The sequence below is a fragment of the Spea bombifrons genome, chromosome 5, assembly GCF_027358695.1.
Source record: "Spea bombifrons isolate aSpeBom1 chromosome 5, aSpeBom1.2.pri, whole genome shotgun sequence".
Taxonomy (NCBI): Eukaryota; Metazoa; Chordata; class Amphibia; order Anura; family Pelobatidae; genus Spea; species Spea bombifrons.
Genome location: NC_071091.1, coordinates 43,166,134 through 43,189,222, shown reverse-complemented (window position 1 = coordinate 43,189,222; position 23,089 = coordinate 43,166,134). Strand labels below are relative to the sequence as shown.

The following is a 23,089-nucleotide window of genomic DNA, read 5'->3' as shown; positions in this document are numbered from 1 at the left end:
TTTATATGCCTTCTCCAGTTCCCATTCCCGTGCAACTAAATAATCTAGATCAACTCCCAGTCTGAGTGCAGCAAGGAGATCCAACTCTCTGAGATCCTGGATGTCCTCAATCCGCCACTTCGCTGTACTGCCGAAGTCCGGATCCTTGTGGAGACTGTCCCATATTAATCCCAGGCCGCCAAAGTCATAGCCCTCCGTGGGCTCTGTGCACTCCAGACCTGGACACAGCTGTGCTGCGTACCACCGCAGAGCCCGATAGCCATCGTCCAACCTCACCTCTTTCTGGACCAGCACCTCCAGCTCAGACACCCACTCCTCTTTGGGCTGCTTCCCCAAAAACGACATCAGCATCCTCCGCTGGAGCCAGAACCTTTCCTTAAAAGTTACGAGGTTCTTACCCTGGTAGTCCTGTTCCCATTGAAGAGCCTCCAACCAGAGATGCCGACGAATACAATCCCTCCACAGCAGCTCATCCTCTGCCGAAACAGTTCCACCAAACTTTGTACATGCCTCCTGCACACGCCATCTGAACTCCTCTTCCAGAGCTGAGAATCCTGGCATCGCTCCTTCTCTGCCCGCAGAGTGATCAATCCCAGTGGTGGTTTGGATGTCCCGTTTGCAAGGAAGCATCCCACCGCTGCCACCAATGTCACAGAGCTGGCTAGTCCGACCGACTACCTCAGCTTACTTGTGCTCCCTTAGCCTGGGACAACACACTTTCTCCTGTTCCCCAGTCACTAGTCGAGACTCAGTGTAGGGTAAAACCAAACGAAGACTGATTTATTTTGGACACACAGAGCTGGATATATCCAGCAAAACACATATTTACATAAAACAAGATATTGGGACACAAACCGCCCCCTTAATCTGCCTCCCAGAGACAACAGGGGCAGTAACGGGATTAACAATACAATAGGTGGGGGGGTCTGATTTATACAACATTAAACTGAAACAATGGAGGCCTCACCCTGGTGGCAGATTCTGGCTGTCTGCTGGAGATAATCCCCTCAAACAGTGATGAGATGATACTGCTGGGGGTAGCCACAGAAACCTTTACAAACCCAGGGCCCATAGTCAATAGGGAGGAGGCTGGCAGTCAGGCTTCTCCAGTGGCCCCAGTGATGGAGGCTTCTGTCACATATAATATTACTGATTTTAGATTAGACACTAGTACAGGGGCGTCCAAGTGTTTTCTGCAGTGGGCCACTTCATCAGAATTGTATACGTGCGAGGGCCGCACTCATTTTTCACTGTGAGAAAATATGGCCTTTAATAAAATACGCAGATTAAAATAAAGTAAATTACACAAAACCTTTACTTTTCCTCTCACTGATTTCTGGGCCTAGGAAGTTTTGTGACTACAAATTCAGGATTCTGGATAAGTTAAAATGAAATAGTTCTATTTATTTTAGGGATACACCGACATTAAAATTTAAAAAGTCTGGACCAAAACTGAAAATTCAGGGTTCACTTAGCCAAAACTGAAAATTACCCCCCCTGCACACTTTTAATAAAAGTAATTTACACACCAAAATTGTACAAAAAAAATGATATATTATGATAGTTAACAGCAATCTCAGGCATACCCAGATTCCAGCATGTACTGGTTGGCTGGGTATTGTATTTTTTGTCCAATTTTAGGGTTAACCACACTTTTATTAAAAGTAACACACCACAATTGGAAAAAAAAATAAACAATATGACTTGACATGATAGGAGTGTGATTGCTAACAGCAAACACACTCTTTTTATACCCAGACAACCAGTAAATGCTGGAACCTAGGCATGATGGGACTGTGATTGCTACTAGCAGATTGCTGTTAGCAATCACACTCCTATCATCCCAAGTCAGCCAGTACATGCTGGTACAGGGTGGCTGTAAGTGCAGACCCCATACTGCTGGCAGCATCAAAACACAAGGGGGGCAGCTAGCCAGGTTTCAGCATATACTGGCTGACTTGGCATGATAGGAGTGTGATTGCTAACAGCAAACACACTCTTTTTATACCCAGACAACCAGTAAATGCTGGAACCTAGGCATAATGGGACTGTGATTGCTGTTAGATTGCTGGTAGCTGTTAGCAATCACACTCCTATCATGCCAAGTCAGCCAGTACATGTTGGTACAGGGTGGCTGTAAGTGCAGACCCCATACTGCTGGTAGCATCAATACACAAGGGGGCAGCTAGCCAGGTTTCAGCATGTACTGGCTGACTTAGCATGATAGGAGTGTGATTGCTAACAGCAATCACAGTCACATCATGCCTAGGTTCCAGCACTTACACATCCATGCTATCACACACACACAAATTCATTAATTCACAGATTCATTCCCTCACAGGCGTACTCATTCAAACAACCTCCCCACCACCTTACCTTCACTACAGCTCTCGATGCCGCTCACAGCCTTCAGCAGGGGGCGCGGCCTCCCTCGTTCTCCCCACAGAGGAGGCAGCACTGAAGCAGAGAATAGACCCTCCCACAAGTAAGCAGCAGGGCTTGTGATCTTGGCTGCCAATCTCACGCGGGCCGCACCTCAAGGTCACAGGGGCCGCATGTTGGACGCCCCTGCACTAGTAGATGTCTTGAATGTCTACAGTACACTCTACACTAGTATACTAACTAACTATAGTATATATATATATATATATATATATATATATAACTGACAAATATATATATAATTTTATAATGTATTCAATTATTATATATTCTATTAAATTATTTATAAATTCTATTATTTAATTTATCTAACTGAAGACAGGACAGGCAGTAGGCACTAGTGCCAGCCCAGGGCAAGGGCACCCCAGTGCCAGTGAGGCACTGGGTACACTGTCAACTCAACAGCACTACACAGTTGATGACAGACAAAAGCACTGAAAAAAAATAAAATAAAAAAATGACTAAATTAATAAAATTATTAATTCAGTAGAACTGAACACAGTACACTGTAAGAAATGGCAGACTGAGGCTTACCAGTCTAACACAGAACAGAACTATCTCTCTCTGTGACACTCGGATGCAGCACAGCAGTGTTGCCAAAGCAGTCACAGCAAAAAATGAATGGATCTCAGGCAAGCTCTGGTCTTATAAAGGCGGTTTCAGAATTAAAAAAACAGCAGCACAGGCATTGGATGAGAACCTTAGCGTGACGTCACATGAGCGAGCTGATTGGACAGACGAGGATCAGCTCACTCCTGTTTGAAATTTTGGCGGTTGCGCGGCAAAAACGAAGACGATCACGAAGAATCTTCGATTCTTTGTGGTTGTGAGTCTTCGTCTTTGCCTACGTTTTGCCGGCACTGTATTCTCTTCGGCGTGTCTTCGGAACGAACAAAAAAACGGCCTCTTCGTGCTCGTTTCCATGTTCGCCCGAAGACGAATACGCAAGTCTAATACAAACCATATATTTGCAGGTATGCATAAATGATGTATGGAAACATAGCATAGCAGGTATAGATCAACAGAATCAACACAAAACCAAGCTTTGCAGGTATAGATCAATTGAAAATCACATGTTAACTCAGCGTTGAAGGTATAGATCAAATAAACACAATCAGATATACAAACCCTCTATTTGTAGGTATACAATAATAATGTATGAAAACAGAGCGTACCAGATACAGATCAACAGAATAACACAAACCCAGATTTGCAGGTATAAATCAATTGGAATTCACATTATTCAATTGGAAACTCAGCATTAAAGGTATAGATAACCCCCTAAATTACAGGCATAGATCACAAGTTGCACAAGCCAAAGCCAGCCCTGGTGTCCACATCGCCCACATAGAACCTGATCAGCACCCATATTACACACATATTACAGCCCAGCCTGAGCCAACTTTGTCCCCTAACAGCCCAGTGTAAGACATCTTTATCAGCAAACAGCCCACCCTTCATGTGGCATGTTTGCATTTCCCCAAATCACTTAAACATTCATGATAGACACAAACATTTAAACAGTTACTCACGCATTCACACAAATCATTTACACACATTCAATAATGCAGTCTCACAAATCATTCAAGCAATTCATCCACACATTAATTCATTCATTCTCGTACGCATTCACACAATTCATCCACACATTAATTCATTCATTCTCATACGCATTCACACTACCCCTCTCCCTATCTACCCCTCCCCTTCTTATTATCTGCCCCTTCTCACTATGTTCCTCTTCTCACTGCCTCCCCCCCTTTCTCACTATGTACCCCTTTCCTACTTCTCAATATGTACCCACTCTCCCTTTCTCACTATCTATCCCCTCTCCCCTTCTCACTGCCTTCCCCCGCGGCCCCTTCTCACTATGTACCCCCTCTGCCCCTTCTCACTGCCCCACTATTTACCCCCTCTCCCTTACTTACCGTGTTGCCGACTTGCCGGAGTCATGCGGTGGGAGCGCAAGGCGCCCGTCTTCCCGCTCTGACGCGGTGCGCGTTTCACAGCTGAGCGCCGGAATATGACATCATATTCCGGCGCTCAGCATGAAACGCCGGCACCTCGACGGAGTCACGGAGAGTGAGAGGCGCTGAGCGGTTGCTGAAAACTTCACAAACGACCGCTCGGCACCCCTGCCCGGGACTTAAATTAAAACATCGTTTTTTTTGTTTGTTTGTCTTTTTAACTTTATTTAACATGGAGGATGTTAAATAAAGTAAAAAGAAACAAAAAACGATGTTTTAATTTAAGTCCTGGGAAGGGGCTCCGAGCAATCGCTTGTGAAGTTTTCAGCAACCGTTCGGCGCCTCTCGCTCTCCGTGACTCCGTCGAGGTGCCGGCGTTTCATGCTGAGCGCCAGAATATGCTGTCATATTCCCGGCGCTCAGCTGTGAAGTGCGCACTGCGATAGAGTGGGAAGACGGACGCCTTGCGCTCCCACCGCAGGACTCGGCAATAAGTTAAGTAAGGATAATGAGAAGTAGGGAGAGGGGGTAAATAGTGGGGCGGTGAGAAGGGGCAGAGGTGGTAGATAGTGAGAAGGGCAGCGGGGGGAAGGCAGTGAGAAGGGGCAGAGGTGGTAGATAGTGAGAAGGGGCAGAGGGGGGAGGCGATGAGAAGGGGAGAGGGGATATTACAGTCTTCCCCTAATCTGCAATCAGTGTGGCAATTTTTTTTGGTGTGGTAGTGGAGGGAGTGATTGCATGCTAGGGAGCGTGGAGCAGGGCCCAAGGATATGCTTTCTGTGGTCCAATTTTTTCAATATTTTTTAAAAAAAAATTGTTACAGCAGATTAGCTGTTTTTTCATTGTATTTAATGTATATTATTGTTTCCATTGTTTCCAGTTTTATATTACTGTACTTGTTTGCACTTGCACATAAACTGTCTTTAATGAAAGCTAGTTGTTTGTTACAAGATTTTTTCCTTTCTTTTTTTTTGGCACCAGAGGAGTAGTCCTCACAGGGCGCCAGAACACTTAAGGCCGGCTCTGGATACATTTATGGTTGTATGTCTAGATGATATATTGATCTTTTCATCTACCCTTCAAGAGCACCGCAGCCATGTACGCCAGGTTCTTACATGTCTCCGTACCCATCGTTTGTTTGCCAAATTGGAAAAATGCCAATTTGAAACAAATCATATAGACTTTTGGGGATTTTGTATTTAGACCAAAGGCATTGACATGCACACAACCATAGTAAAGGCCATTGAACAATGGCCACAGCCTCACTCACGTAAAGATGTACAACGATTCATTGGATTCGCTAACTTTTATAGGCGGTTCGTCCGTAATTTTTCCAAGATCGTCCTTCCTCTCACTACCCTTACCTCCAAGACTACCAAATTCTTATGGAGTATGGAGGCCGAGGAGGCTTTCACCACTCTTAAACAAAGGTTTACCTCTGCTCCTATACTAATGCATCCTAATCCTGATCTGCCTTTCATTGTGAAAGTAGATGCCTATACAGTAGTGGTGGGTGCTATCCTTTTTCAAAGACAAGGACCTAAAAATCTACTTCACCCTATAGCATTTTATTCCTGGAGTCCTGCGGTGGGAGTGCAAGGTGTCCGTCTTCCCGCTGTTGCGGTGCGGTCGCACAGGTCGCACGCCCCTAAGGCCAGCCCTGAATGTATCTAATAGATCCCGGAAAATATCGTTGACGAAGTTTTGAAAGGTAGCTGGAGCACTACAAAATCCGTAGGGCATACGGATAGGGCATAGTCCGTAGGGCATTACTAAATATTCAAAGTGTCCATAACGAGTGCGGAATGCGGTCTTCCACTCATGTCCATCTTTAATTCGTACAAGGTTATATGCTTCTCGAAGGTCAACTTTGGTGAATATAGAGGCTTGTTTTAAACGTTCAAATAATTCAGGGATGAGATGAAGAGGGCATCGATTTTTTACGGTAATTGCGTTTAGTTCTCTATAGTCCACACAGGGCCTTAAACCCCCATCCTTCTTTCCTACAAAGAATATCTCTGCCCAGGCTGGAGAGGTGGACGGACTAGTAAAACCTTTGGCCAGATGTTTGTCAAGGTAGTCTCGTAGTACTTTAAGTTCTGATTCCGACAAGGGGTATATAGGGCCGTAAGGAATTTTAGATCGTTTTAGAGAGTTATGAGGTCTACAGGATAATCGTACGATCGGTGTGGCGGGAGACAGTCAACTTCTTTTTCGTCAAACACATCCTGGAACTCCATATAGCATGACGGTATACCGGGGATGGAGGTTCTGGCTACAGCAGGAGATGTTTGAAGAGTAATATGTGCAACACTCAGGCAATGGCAGGTGCAGAATGGGGATGAAAATGTGACTAGTCCCGTGGTCCAATGAATGCCGGGATCATGTTTCTTGAGCCAGGGAAAACCCAGGATTAGTGGAAATAAAGAGGAATTGATGACGTCAAATGTTATTTTTTCAGTATGTCCATTAGAACAGGTGAGTGGAACAGTCTCTAATTCCACGGGTCCGGAAGACACAGGTGAGCCATCGATGGTTTGAATAAATATCTCATGTTTCTTAGAAGAAGTAGGTATATTCTGCATAGAAAGGTATTCTTTGTCAATTATATTCCTGCTTGCCCCGGAATCGATGATGGCTTGGCAGATAGGTGAGTAGCTGTCTCCAAAAGTACGGACAAAATACAATAGGATCTATTTCTGGACTCACCCCTTGGTGTTTTAGGGCAGATAGGGCAGGCAGGCAGGAGATGGGAATCTGCTCCACAATATAGGCATAAGTTATGGTTCCTGCGTCTGTTCTTTTCTTGTAAGGACAGTGACCATCTGGCTAGCCTGATTTGCATAGGTTCAGCCTTTGGCAAAAGTGAGTGCGTAGGAGGCGGATCATGTGGACGAGCCGTAGGTGCTCTCTATGCAGGAGTCCAGGGACGATGTCTCTCTGCCCTACGTTCTCGCAGTCTCTGATCAGTAGACAGAGCCAAAGACATGAGAGGTTCACGCTTATCGGGAATTTGGCCGTGTGCCAACTCATCACGAATAGCATCTGAAAGACCTAGACGAAATTGGTCAGTGAGGGCGTATTTGTTCCATTTGGTATCAGTAGCGATTCATCGGAACTCTGTAATGTACTCTTCTACTGGACGGCGGCCTTGTGATAAGCTTCTCATAGCTAAATATGCTGAGGAGTGTGGTGATGCGGGTCATTGTATAAAGGGGACAAAGCAGCGACAAAGCAGTTGTAATTATGAATAACAGGATCATCTGACGATAATAAACGATGTGCCCAATTTGCCGGTTCACCCTTCATCAACAGAATCATCCATCTTCACTGAGTCAGAATTATGGTTTACCAGAAAACATGAGCTCTCAATTCGTAATAAACCCACGGAAGGTCTTACGGTCTCCAATGAATTTGGATGATAACGAAACGTGTGGTCCTGACTCTAATGCCGCAACGGAGGGAGCAGGTGGTGGAGAAGGGTTAATAGGAGCAGCTGCTTCATTATGAAGATTGCCATATTGAGCTTGCATGTCCATCATCATTTGGGTCAGCTTTTCCATCTTTTGGTTTATGTCTGAGAGTGTGGCTTGGAGGCCTGCAGGAACCATAGTAATGGCTGAAGTATACTATCACGATCAATAAGCGAGCTGTTAAGCGAGAGGGTTCCTAATAGCAGAAACCAATCCACACGAGGCAGAGTCAAGATGCAAAGCAAGGGTTAAAGGCAGGCTGCAAGTAGTCAATAGTCAGAGTAACGTAAATAGGGTCTGATACACAAAGGGTCAAAAAACAGAGAACGCTTCAGTATAGGAATCCAACTTCAACTGATATTTCAGCAAAGGTTACTGGGAGTGAAGCATTTAAATACTTTCAAATTTGGCGCCAAAATGACAATAGCGTATGAAACGCGTTGCTATGGCAACTCTGGAGCGCGTCCTATGTACAGCTGGTGTCTACCGGCAACTTGAGAGAGACACGTCTCCATGGCAACAAGTGAGTGAGCGCCCCCTCACTCCTGCTAACCTATGGCTGCAGCTGTGGGAGAGTGTCGCTGGAGAGAGCCTGCTCGCTGCTGAGCAGGGGATGAGAAGAGGCAGCACGAGGCAGCGTTTCAGCGTGGGAACGCTGGCTAGGGTAAGTACCTGACATACACATACAAATAATTTTACAGTCACTCACTAATTCATACTTTCATTCACATAATTCATTCACACAATCATTTATTCTCACTCATTCACAAAAATCATTTACACATATTCATGAATGCATTCTCACAAATTCATCCACACATTAATTCATACTCTCACAGAGCATTTGCTCTGAAAAAAAAAATCTTATAATTGAGCAAATACGGTATATATCCGTGCCCGTGTACAATAAAGCTTTCTTAATTTTATACTGTACACTGAGTCTTGGCTAGTAACTTGGAAAGCGGGGAAATAGTGTGTTCTTCCAGGCTAAGGGAGCACAAGTCAGCGGAGGCAGTCAGTCTTACTAGCCAGATCCATGAATGTAAGTAATGGTAAGTTTTGCTGATAGATAAGAAAAAAGTGTAACAGTATTGGACATATTTATTGTCTTAAAGTTTGTTCTATTTGAAAAAGTTGTACAAAATTCTCTCACCTACTCTCAGGACAAAGTCATTATAAGACTGATAGTTGATTTCATCAAGAACGTCAAACATTTCTATTGCAAAATCCGCCAGTGTACTTAAATGGCAATAAATTGTTTTTTTCACCTGTAAATAGAAAAACAAACATTTCAAAACAGAATGGTAGGTAGCCTGTGAAATTTAGTAATGTTAAGCACACCATTATCCCATGTACATCACACTTTAACAAAATAAATATACCTTGTCGTTTCTAATGAATAAATATTTTATTTGAAGGAGAAAACTATAAAACCAGCTTAGTAGACTACTGTGTACAAAAATGTTACCACTTCCCGAAATTGAGTACATTTTGAGTACACTAAATAAAAGGTCATATGTTAGTTATTATGAGCTTAGATATTTGTAACTCCTCGTCAAAATGTTTGTACACCATCACTAATTATGTCTTTTGTTCTAATTCAAGACCTTAATAGTCAGTTAATGCTTTTATTGACAGCAACTGAGCATTTACAAAGACAAGGAAACTTATTTTATAATAGTGTTTTATGTTGTTTATACATAAAAATTTTGTTTATGTTGTTTTAGAGAAAGAAATGGCATAAAGGGTCTACTGTGCCTAGTATATTTACTAGACTTGTGCATTTGGATTTGTACAAATGCAAAATTAAGTGAATTTTGCAGATTTTGTCAACTTGTACAAATCTCAGGAAAGGAGGCCAGACCCCCATGAAATGCATTAAAAAGAAAGCAAAAAAGCTAGGAAAAATGGCGGACCTTCCTGTGATGTCCTCTCCCCCTACTTGGTGGATCGGCGAGAGGACGTCACCAGAAGCTCCAACATTTTCTCCTAAGATAACTTTGTGTGAGAGGGTGTGAGTCCAAGAGGGTGCGAAAGAGTCAGTGAGAGTAAGTAAGTAAGGGCATCTTCCTGAAATTAAAATGGGCCCGATTTTTGTCTGAAACAAACGGGCAGGAAAACGGAATTCATTGTCCCAAAATGAATGGGTCAAAAATGAACCAAAAATGTGAATTTGCATATGTCACTTTCTAATAAATAACAAAATAATTAGGCATTATATTATCAATTATGTCCTTCCATTGTTGCAGTATATATCAAGCAATCTCTGAGCAATGTATTTTTTGTAATTCGTGACAATGGCTGTTTTAACATTTCTGCGGTGCTCGTGTTTAGCTGTAATTTTCTTCTCTCTCATTTAATGAACACACACAAGTTATGTATTGGCTTTTTCAGGACAAGAAGGGCTTTCTTTATTATTTTCACATACCGTATTTGCTCGATTATAAGACAAGGTTTTTTCCAGAGCAAATGTTCTATTCTGACTCCGATTGTTGTGATAGCGATCTATCCCTTGTAAGACCTCTATGCCTGGCCTGAATAAGTAGATATAACCACTGCGGACAATCCTTGTCAGATAGCTGAACTCACCAATACCGGTTTTCATCCAAGAGCTGGTTTATTCTGTACAACAAGCAACTGAATACAGCAGAATGAATGGATTTCAGTATTATGCGGTCAAAAGATGATGCTTTCCTAGCTTAGCATGAAGAATACATGTGTCCCTGTTACATGTGGCAGATACAAGCAGCTATGATACAGGAAGTGCCTCACTAGAGAGCAGGGGTGGGGTTTACGTGCAAAGGAAATGTGTGATAAGTGCATTACCAAAAAGGGCCAGAAGATGGCAGCTAACCATAGAGAAATCCATAGTAAATGGATTAAAGAATAAACTATGTAATTCCCATCTACAATAATGAGAATACTAACTGTGTAACAGCATATGTTCTGAAAAATACCCCTCGTCTTATAATGGGGGTCGTCTTATAATCAGACCTCAAATAGGTCTGACTATGAGACTAAGATCCAGATCCCCTGCAGCGATGCAGGGGACCTGGATCCTCCTGTGTTATGCCCCCCCTCCCAACTTACCGGTGCTTCTGAGTCCCCGGTGCTTAGTCCGGGCAGCGTGTAGAGCTCTACGCGATTTGCGTAGAGCTCTACACGCTGCCTGGACTAAGCACCGGGGATTCAGATGCAGGGGACCTGGATCCTCCAGTGCTATGCCCCCGCGTCAATTTACCGGTGCTTCTGAGTCCCCGGTGCTTAGTCCGGGCAGCGTGCAGAAGCACCAGTAAGTTTGGAGTAAGCGGGGGAGTGTTAAATGGGGGGCATAAGGCATTTCTGGAGGCAGAGTGCTCTGTGAAATGCCTTTTAACCCCCTTAATGCCACTCTGCCTCCAGAAATGCCTTTTAACCCTCTATATGCCACTCTGCCCCATAATATGCCTTTTAACCCTCTAAATGCCAGAGTGGCATATAGGGGTATAAAGCATTTCTGGAGGCAGAGTGGCACATAGGGGGTCAAAAGGCATATCATGGGGCACAGTGGCATTTAGAGGGTTAAAAGGCATATCATGGGGCACAGTGGCATATATATGGGGTATAAGGCATTTCTGGGGCAGAGTGGCAAGCCTGGGGGCAGATGTGCAAAAAAAAAGGAAATAAAAACAAAATATTTTTCTTAATCGTAGCTTTCATTAACAAACAATTGTTCACATAGTTTACATGAATTAACATTTACTGGTAAAACTTTTTTCCTATAGGGTCGTCTTATGTTCAGGCTTTTTCTTTTTTTCATAAATTAATATTCAGATTTTGGGGGGTCGTCTTATAATCAGGGTCGTCTTATAATCAAGCAAATACGGTATTACCAATTTGTTTTATTTTTTTTCAAATGTATTTATTTTCTTTTTTTTTTTACTTTACTAATCACATTGTGATTAGAAAGCTGGGCTCCACTGACTACTGTCACCAAAATGAGGTTGGTTTGACAACATCTATCTTTCACAAGACCCATGGTGACTTTTAATAATATGCTGATGCAAGATGTAATCTTGAATATATGCCTTTAGCAACCCCTCACATAATTTTCTCACTACAGATGTCAAGCTCACAAGCATGTAGTGACTGAGATTTTGATCCCTTCCTACATTTGGGCACCACATCTGCTTTATGCCAGTCTATTTGCACTATACCCGAACTGAAAGAATCCCCAAAAATCAAAACTAGTGGTCTGTCAAGAATTAAGCTTAACTCTGTAAATACCCTTGGGTGTATATCATCTGGCCCTGGAGCCCTTTCAACCTTAAGAGGGTTTAATTGCAGTGTAAGTACTTTTCCATGTGTCAGACAATCTCATGTTTGTGGTAATGGTTACATAAAAGAAGAAAAAAATGCACTAAACATTTTGCCTTTTCTCTGTCTTCACTAACCAAATTTCCCATTTCATAGAGCAAAGAATTTTAATCTCCTTTTTCGCAGGCTTTTTTGGCCTCTCTGTACATTTTTATTATATCTGAATGCCATTTCTTGTTTTTTTATTTGATGTCTTAGTAAGCCACATTGTTTTAATTTGCATTTGTTTCCCAAAGATATAGATTGATGTGTATAATTCTGTAATGTGTTCTTTAAGGAATTTAACTCGTCTTCTGTGTTCTGTCTAGAAAACAATCCATCCCAGTGAATGTAATCAATAAAAGCCTGTTAAATTAAATAAATTAGCCTGTCAAAGTTGGCCCTTCTATAAAAAAATGTTTGACATAAGCTCTGCATTGTTAGCTATTACCTATTACTGTTACTGAGGCACTGGGCATGCTTTAATTTCATTAGGTGGCTGGCAGAGGCTCTGTGCAGACCGGCCAGTCCACTGGGAAATCTCAGCCTTTTAAATTTGCAGTGAAAGCTGATCCTCCCTATCATTGCTAATATTTGGACATTGTTAATGTGTGTGACGGGACGCCCTGTACCCTGACAGGGTACACCCGTCAGCCGTTCTTTGCTTCCTCCCGGAAATGCAAGGGTTAACCACTTCCAGCGCCAGACAATACTGCGAGGAAGGGATCAGGAACTGGCTCTGTATTCTATATGTAGTTGCACTATAGCCCGCCGAAACGTAGCCAAATACGGTGCTGTAATTGTCCTGCAAAGTGATATGAGTGATATAGCAAGCCCCTGAAGCATTAGACGAGACTAATGTCCAGGTGAAGAACAGTTTATTGGGACACACACAGCCTTAACAATGAAAGGGGCAAAATCACATTAACATATCGATGCCCGGCCCAGACAGCAAATATTTCTTTTTTTGGTGTGGCAGCGGAGGGAGTGATTGCATGCTAGGGAGCGCGGAGCGGGGCTCAAGGAAATGCTTGCATAGGGTACAATTGTTTCACTATAAAATATATTGACAACAGGGTATAATATTTATATATATATTGACAGCAGGGGCATATTTTTATATATATTGTGACACAATACCCCTTCACTTTGTTCTCTCTCTCTCTCTCTCTCTCTCTCTCTCTCGTGAGTGCTTAGGTGAGTATCCAGGAATCTCCGGACTGGATTCCCACCTGAGGGTCTTCGGCTGCTCACAAAATGTGGAGTGGCGCACTGGCCCGCCCTACTCTCCAAGTGCTCCACCCCAGGGACCCAAACTACACAAATACCAGACATGAATAATTCCATTAATAACAAGACACCTCCCTGGGGCTAGTAGAAACTATTGTGGGTAACCACCCTGCAAAATATAAGGGGATATATACACTCCCTCCATTATCATCCCCTACTTTCTGTCACAATATATATTGGCAGCAGGTAAATATATATATATATATATTTATATATATAAGTCCATTGCACACCATTCCAAATTTCCCAAGCCTGGTGAAATTCCAAATTTCCCAAGCAGTTTCCATATAAAGCACTTTCAAAAGATGGTCAGCACTCCAGGTCTTTAAATAAAAAGACCTGGAGACCAGGACGTGGGGAAAGTCAGCAATGACTGAAACGTCGACTTGACTTTGAATAAAGAGAAATTGTTAATTTAAAGACCTGGAGTGCTGACCATATTTTGAAAGTGCTTTATATATATATATATATATATATATATATATATATATATATATATATATATATATATATATATTGGCAGCAGGGGCTATTATATAAATATATTGGCAGCCGGAGCTAATATTTATATATATATTGGCAACAGGGGCTAATATTTATAAATATTGGCTGCAGGGTCTAATTTATATATATATATATATATATATATATATATATATATATATATATATATATATATATATATATATATATATATATATATATATATATATTTAGGCAGCAGGGTATTATTAGTATGTATTAGCAGTAGGGTCTAATATTAAAGAATGAAAAATAACTGCCAGTTCAGCTGTTATTTTGAAATCATATTTCAATCAAGGTCTTTACTTCAAAGACATAAATACATATTATGTAGCTAAAAATGGATGTCTAACCTATATACAGTATATATATATATATATATATCTATAGCATTTTATAATTGCCCCCCTACTTTGGTCCCTGTCCCCCCATGTGCCCCCCATAAATATGAAAGCTGGAGACGCCACTGATTATGTCCAGGACCCGTTCAGGCAAAAAGGCATGTGATACACTGGGGATACAAAAAGAGAAAACAAGAACCACAAAACAATAATTAAAACGGATCTTGGCAACCCAGGGTTGTGAGAATGTGTGAAAACAGAGGGAGTCCTAGGAAAGGGGGAATTTGTGGAGCAGTTTTCTTTACCCTCTGGAGGAATAGTCGGACACAAAAAAGGGGAATAAGAAAGAGGAAAAGGAGAGGAGAAAAAGTGCAGGCACTGCAGGAAACCGAGATTTATCCATCTTAACAAGTGTGATAGGGGGAAAAGCACCAGAGAAGCGCTCTGCATTGTTTGATTAAGTGGATGGTATCTGGATGGTGTATAAGGTGTATGGAGGATGGGCTTAGTGGTGATATGACAAACAATTCCATCATGCCCTAGCAGCCAACCCTGGTATGCGCTGGGATCAAAGGGATCTGCCCCTTTGACTAAAGCTTATGACGCACCAAATAATCTTTTTTTATGTCTTTATTTGAAATACTAAATGTTTTTATTTCTGCTACTTTTGTATTAGGAGGGGACTTCAACACAATCTTCAACCATTATCTGGACACAACAGGACCGACTGGGATTAAAAGGAATATCAAGTGGCAAATAGGGAGTATAAGGCATATCTGGCAGCAGAGTGGCATATAAGGGGGTATAAGGCATATCTGGTGGCAGTGTGGCATATAAGGGGGTATAAGGCATATCTGGGGGGCAGATGTGCATAACTGGGGCAGGTTGACAAGTAAAAGAAGATAAAAACAGAAAATGCATTTTTCTCAATCATAGGTTTTATTAAATAAGAACAGGAGAAAAGTATAGTTAAAATGATACCATTTAATGGCTAACAGAGTTTAATTGCAAGCTTTTGAGACCAAGTTGTTAGGTCCCTTCCTCAGTCATTAATGAAGCTAAAACAGAATTTTCTAAATACAAAATCACAATTCACACATTAACAAAAGCTTAAAATAAACACAGAGGTATTGGGGAATTTGCTCAGCAGTAAATTAGCCAGACTAGCAGAGATCTAATAGACAGATAAGGTTCAGTCAGAGCATCTTTTGCTGGTTAGAGGGGCCATAAAACCATTTGACAGATGCCAGATCCACGAAGGTGTCAAATGTTTGCAGGAATAAATTGTTTGTAGTTAATCCGGATTGTGAGAGGATTAATGGTTTGTAATGTTATAATGGGAGATGAATTCTCTGTCTCTATTGAGGCCAGTGAGTAGGGTATTAAAATGGCAGATTAGTTTGACCTCCCATATTTTTCTCTCTCTCTGGGTGCGGAACAATCCCATCAGTATTAACAGCTTCTCATCCCGAATGTTGTGTCCAGGCTGACAGAAATGTTCTCCAACACGTGTATCTATTTTTTTCTGGTTGATAGATGATTTGCACCTAAAGCAGCCATTGATTTTGTGGTGTAAGTGAGAGCCTGGTATCTGTACTTCATCTGTGGGAAGGATGTATGCACAGTTCTCGCATCTCTTTTGTTGGCAGGGAGAGGTACCATTTGCTGTTTGCCTGTGAAGGGTGCTCTTCACTATCCATTGTTTGAGATTGGGGGGCTGTTTGAATGAAAGCAGTGGGGGATGTGGGAATATTGTCCGAAGTCTTTCATCAGTGTGCAAGAGTTCTTGTAATTCCTTTGAGATCTTGCGCAGGGCTTCCATTTGTGGATTGTAGGTTACCACTAATGGTACTCAATCTCTTTTTTGTGGCTGCTGGTATCTCAGGAGGTTTTCTCTGGGGATTTTGATGGCTTTCTGTATTTGGGAGTACTGTACCCATGGTTGATGAATTCCTTCCTGAGATTCTGGAGGTGTTTATCCCAGTCCATAGGATCCGAACAGATGTGGTTATATCTAATGGCTTGACTGTATATGATTGATTTTTGGTATGTCTGGGATGGAAGCTGTTGTGTTTCAGATAGGTTGGTCTATCTGTTGGTTTGCGGTAGAGTAAAGTCTGAATGGACTTGTTCTTAATGTAGATGGTAGTGTCTAGGAATTGGAAGTTAGTGCGGGAGTAGCTCAGTTTCAGGTTTATGTTAGGATAAAAGGCATTATAGTCTTCATGAAATCTGAGGAGTTCCTCTTAGCTACCAGTCCAGACGATTAGTATATCGTCTATGTAGTGAAGATATGCCAGTGGTTTGGTGTGGCAGGTGGAGATGTAGTCCTCCTCTAGTTTGGCCATGAACATTGAGCATATTGTGGAGCCATTCGTGTGCCCATAGTGGTCCCCATTTTCTGGAGATAAAAGTCCTGTCCAAATGTGAAGTAGTTGTGGTTGAGGATAAACTGTATTAGTTGTGTTATGGGTTCCATTCCTAGGTTCTCCTGTTCTAGGTATTTGCGGCAAGCTGCTATACTATCACAATGGGGAATGTTGGTGTAGAGGGATTCTACATCCATGGTAGCAAGAATGGTGCAATCAGGAACTGTGCCAGCCAGAGATGTTTTCTGTAAGACCCTGAAATTATGGGTCTTCCGGGGTTTCCCTCTTTGTGTATTTTGGGGAGCATGTAGAAGGAGCCCACTTTGGGGTCAGTTGGCACCAAACCTTCCACCTGTTGCCTGATGTTGGTTGACAGTTATTTTATGGTTTTCTTGAGTGTTTTGGTGCAGGTGATTGTGGGGTCCTCCTGAAGTTGGACATAGTGTCTGTCATCAGAGAGTTGTCTGTGTGCTTCTTTTATGTAATCCTCAGTGTCCATAATAACCACAGCACCTCCCTTGTCTGCTGGTTTAATTGTAATGTCTTGATTGTTCTTAAGTGATCTAATGGCCTTCTGTTCCTTCGTAGTTAAGTTGGCAGTTTGTTTGGTTTGTTTCTCTAATATTTCCGAGTTGACTCTGTGTCTAAAGCTCTCTAAATATCGGTCAAGTGTAGGGTTATATCCTGGTTTCGGAGTCCAAGTGGATTTCTTTGTAGTCAATTGGTTGTATCTTTTCATAGTGTCACTGGTTTCATTGTCCGTTTTGTCATGAAAGAATTCCTTGAGTCTAAGTTTTCGGAAGAATTCCTCCATATCACTGCACAGGGTTATTTTGTCCAGAGGTCTTGTTGGGCACAATAATAGACCTTTAGAGAGTACAGACAGTACATCCCTGTTTGGTGTGTAAGTGAAAAGGTTGAAAATCCCGAAATTAGTCTTAATCTCTGTAATTTATTCTTCCTTATGTTGATGAGCGCTTTTTGGAGTCTTTCGTAGTACTGCTGTAAATATTTTTTATCCTCTGTGTTTGGTTCCAGTTGTTCATTGTATGTGGGGGGAAACAGGCCAAGCCTTGCACAAACGGTTTCATTCCCACGGACATACAATCAACCAGAAAAAAATAGATACACCTGTTGGAGAACATTTCTGTCAGCCTGGACACAACATTCGGGATGTGAAGCTGTTAGTGCTGATGGGATCATTTCTCACCCAGAGGGAAAGAAAAACACATATAACACAGTGACATAACACATAACACACATAACACACACACGTACAATTCACAAGGACCTTTCCTCCTGTTATTTGCCCTGGCCTTCATTTCTACACTCACTAGCATTAACGCAATAACTCACACTTCACCCTATAACATTTTTCCATCCACATACCTGCCAACAGACCCAACTTTTTCAGGGACAGTCCTGCTTTTTTCCTGTCCCATCAAATTTAGCTAAACTAGGTATGCTAGTGCACATAGGTATAGCTGGGTAGGGTAGCACTACAACATTAAATAAATATAATAAAGTAAATAATAAATATAACTTTAAAATAAAATTAAATAAACTAATTAAAATTAAATTATTATTTAGAGATAATACATCTTTAACCAAAACAGTGCACTGCTAATACTCTTAAACATAACCATACATTAACCCTAAGCTATTTTTAGTTCTTGTCCCACATTTTTTCCATTCGCATACCTGCCAACACACCCAAAATTTTCGTGGACAGTCCTGCTTTTTTCCAGTCCTGTCCCATCAAATTTAGCTAAACTAGGTATGCTAGTGCACGTAGGTAGGTATAGCTGGGTAGGGTAGCACTACAACATTAAATAAATATAATAAAGTAAATAATAATAAATAAAACATTAAAATAAAATTAAATAAACCCCTATTTTTTTTTTTAACACCCATTAAAATTAAAATTACATTTTTATTTAGACATAATACATCTTTAACCAAAACAGTGCACTGCTAATAATCTTAAACATAACCGTACATTAACCCTAAGCTATTTTTTAGTTCTTGTCCAACATTTTTCCATTCGCATACCTGCCAACACACCCAACATTTTCGTGGACAGTCCTGATTTTTTCCAGTCCTGTCTAGTAAAAGTTGGGTTGTTGCAAAGTATACAATTATAAATAGGTAGCAAATGTTAGGCATGTATTTAAAAGTGGTCCAAAATCGATTTAAAAATGTAATATAATCCCTATTCTTTTATTAAACATCTATGGATGTGTGACTGTGTATGATAAAAAGGAGGCCAAGTTCCTTGGAGCATTTGTCTAGGTCTCAGACAAGACAACTGCTCGGAGGAACTTGGCCCTCAGTTTCGGGCAATGTGTATTGTGTACACCTCGGATAGCACCATGAAGGTACGTGTGTGCAACTCTATTGGTCGTTTCAGCAGGGGGCTCACCTGCCATCAACGAATGAAGTGCATTCTGCAGTTCTGCAATTAATTTGTTGATGCCAGACCAGCTCCCTTCCGGTGACCAATAGAGTCGCACACACGTACCTTCACGGTGCGAACGCATCTGCTGCTGCTGCGCCGATGTGTTCTTAACCCCCGTATTAACCCCTGCTACGCAGCCGGTTGAAAACGAAGATGAAACGAGCACGAACAATGTCCACCTATATTCGCCCGAAAAGAAGACAGGAACAGGTGAATATTCGTGGAATCCGAAGATTCCCCCCCCCCGAAGACGAGAACGAAGACGAACACGAAGAGCCCCCTGGTGCCCAAGTCTACTATATACTAGACTTGTGCATTCGTCTTCGGGCGAACATGAAAACGAACACGAAGAGTGCGTTTTCGTGTTCGTTCCGAAGACACGCCGAAGAGAAGACAGCGGCGGTAAAACGTAGGCGAAGACGAAGACACACACCACGAAGATCTTCGTGATCGTCTTCGTCTACCACTCTCCCCGGTTCCTTCCCCTTCTAACTTACCTTATCTTCGCGGCATCGCGGCAGTTCATGGAAGCGGAAATCCGCAGGTTCGCTGTCATGGGTTACAGGGCAGTGCGAATGAGCCTATTGGTCGCCTACAGGGACCTCCTCCGTGAACTGCCGCGAACTGCCGCGAAGATAAGGTAAGTTAGAAGGGGAAGGAACCGGTGAGAGTGGTAGACGAAGAGGAAGACGATCACGAAGATCTTCGTGGTGTGTGTCTTCGTCTTCGCCTACTTGACTTGATTTAACCAGTTCGCTTATATTTTTGAATACAATTTAATGTTGGAATTAAGTAAAGAAATTGGCCGAAAGTTTTCGCATTTTGTTGGTGATTTGCCCGGTTTGGGAATCGTTATAATATGGGCGTCTAAAAGCACGGCTCGTACAGTGCCATGAGAAAAAATAAAGTTAAATAAGCAGTTATGGTGAGGCTCTAAATGTGGACGAAGGCTCTTAAAAAAGATATTAGACGAGCCTTCAGGACCTGGGGCATTGCCAGCTTTGAGCGCTTTAATTGCAGTTTGAATCTCATCTAACGTTATCGGCTGTGATAAGAGATTTTGTTGGGCCTCCACCAAATGGCGCACCCCATGGGTATCTAAGAAGTTACCAATTTCTTCTCCCCTGGGTTGGTGCGTATCAGCATCCTGATTAAGGTTATAAAGCGCGTGGTAATAAGCAGCAAATTCCTCTACTATGGCTTTTGAATTAGCAACCTTGTGTCCTGATTTGTTTAGAACATAGGATATTGCGGATTGTGCTGTTTTGGCGCGGAGTTTGCGAGCCAGCAGAGTATCAGCCTTGTTACTTTTACGGTAAAATAGCTGTCTAGATTTCCGCAAGTTAAAAGCAGTGTGTTGTAAAAGATGCGCCCGTAGTTCCGAGCAAGCCTTGTGCAGTGCCTGTGCAGAAACAGGGTTGGGGTTGGCCTTATGCTGGAGTTCCAGAGAAGTCAACGTACGCAATAATGAGAGGTTAGTCGTCCTGTGCAAACGCCTAAGCCGGGAGGTATGTTGTATGAAATGGCCCCGAATAAACGCCTTGTAAGCAGACCAAACCGTCGGAACGTCTACCTCAGGGGTATAATTAATAGCGAAAAAATCCTTAGTCACAGTGACGAGGTTGGAGACAAGTTCCTTGTCATTAAGCAAAGATTCCTTTAAACGCCATGTTCCATACCCCCTAACCACTGCCACCGAGGGCAAGTCCACGAACATCGGAGCGTGGTCCGACCGACCGATTGGACATCTTGCAAAGTGAGTTTATCGACAAATATAAAATCGATCCTGGAATAACTATTATGGGCCTCAGAAAAGAACGTGTAATCCCTCTCTGTACCATGCAGGATGCGCCAAGAGTCATATAACCCGTATTGTAACAAAAGGTCCTGAAAACCTGAACATAATCAACGTAGGGGTGCACCTCGGGCCCTGGGAGCTGAAGAGGATGCATCTCACACCGGGTCTAAAGGGAGGTTAAAGTCCCCACAGACCAATATGCGACCCTTTTGGACCTTTCTCAAATTTCTCAAAGCACATTGATAGGAATGGGAGTTGGTCAGCATTAGGCGCATATATACACACCACGGTAACAACCTGTTGATTCAAGCGTCCCACAATAAAGGACTTGTGAGTCTGAAACCTTTTTAATCAATTCAAAGGGCCAATCTTTATCGATAAGGATCGATACCCCTTCGTTTTAGTAGAGGCCATGGCTGAGTAGTGTGTAGGGTATTGTCAAGAAGAAAAGGTCGGCGGGTGGATATGTGAGAAGTGAGTTTCCTGCAGGCATACGACAGCGGCACGGGCCTTGCAGGCCTCAGATAGCGCTAGATGACGCTTATGATGGCTATTTAGGCCTTTTACATTCATATAGATAACCTTAAGAATTTCCGGAGCCATAATAATTAACATGGAATGGACAGCGAATTATGCGTGGTATAAACATAAGAATAGGAGCTGTGAGCTGGGCATAACCGCAGGCACCGTGTAGAACAGAACATAGAAAACAAAAAAACAAGAAAAACCAGAACAACCAAACTAAAGCAGGTGATAGCCACCTATGTGTTCTCCATACAGCCCCCTTCACCGGAGAACAGGGCACCAGCCCCGGAACGTGGTAACCCATAAGAGACGAGCACTAAGAGTGCATCCGTCGTTCTACAACCCCAGTAGCAAGCAGGGTGTAAGTAATATAATGGACGCAGTGGTAGAGGTACAAGGTGAAAAGGTAACAAAAGCTTTGTAAACCCTGTGCCCACCCGCTTAGTACAGAAAGTAGCTCACAATCGCATAATAGAAGAACTGTCCCAGTCTAATCAGGTTTACTAGAGGGACCAGTTGTTGCAGCAGAAGTCCTGTAAACGGTCATCCGTGAGGTGCAGCAACGCCTGGCAGCAAGAAAAAGGGCAAGGTGGGTGTCCTATGGGGCCCATTCGCGCCGCATCTTGACCAGGCGTTTTCATGGCTGGTGGGATGGACATGTCATGCGGGAGGAGCACACCCCAGGCATGCAGCTTCTTGTGACGGTCAGAAGGATTTTGAATTGTAGCACCATCGATAGTAACCAATAATTTCGTGGGGTAACCCCACCTGTAAGGGATTTTATTCTTCTGTAGAGATTCCATGATCGGTTTGAAGCTTCTTCTCCTGGCAAGCGTGTATGCAGAGAGATCAGCAAACAAAGTGATGTGCTGAAACTCCTCCGGAATTTTCTGTTTCTGTCTCACAGCCCCATTATGGCTTCCTTTGTTTTAAAAAAGTGCAGCCGGACAATTGCATCTCTAGGGACTGAGGCAGGGAGGTCACAAGGTTTGGGCAACCTGTGGCAGCGGTCGATTGTGAAATCCAAAGCTGCATGCGTGAGAGGGAGCTTTAAAGTAAGAGGTCCAGGTCAGACGGTTGTATTGATTCAGCAATACCTCTAAGCCATATATTATTTCTGCGGGAACAATCTTCTAAATCTGCCACTTTTAAGAGGAGTGGGGTATGGTCATCTTCAATGGCACTATATTTATCAATCTAATTATTATGGCTTGTGCAAAATTCTTCAATTTTTTGTTCCACATGAGCAGTTCTCTCTCCCAGCTCTTGCACATCCCTCCTAATCTCCTTAACAGCATTCATAAGGTCAGCAAGTAAGAATTTACAGAATTCTTGAGCAGCTGTTGCATGCCTCTCATCGTTACAGGGGTCCCCGCCTCATCCCCTTCACTGTCTGAGCTACGGTCGTGAGACTGAGATGCAGAGCGGTGGGCACCGCCATCTTGGGTCGGCATGCCATGTTTCCCAACTTGCAGGGAAAAGAAGTGTGCTGGCTTGTCCTGCCCTCGTTTGGGCTTCTGAGATGCCATGATCACCTCTCCGCACCGTTGGCAAGGTATAGTGGAGCTT

The 23,089-nt window shown here is 42.6% G+C and overlaps 1 protein-coding gene across 1 annotated transcript in view; it reads right to left on the bottom strand.

Annotated features, from left to right (window-relative positions):
- The window catches only part of ADCY1 (adenylate cyclase 1), an 854,652-nt gene that overhangs the window by 69,919 nt on the left and 761,644 nt on the right, over positions 1–23,089 (bottom strand). Inside the window, exon 19 of the mRNA XM_053467783.1 lies at positions 9,036–9,150. Within this exon, the coding sequence (XP_053323758.1) occupies positions 9,036–9,150 (115 nt within the window). The remainder of the gene's footprint in view (positions 1–9,035; positions 9,151–23,089) is intronic.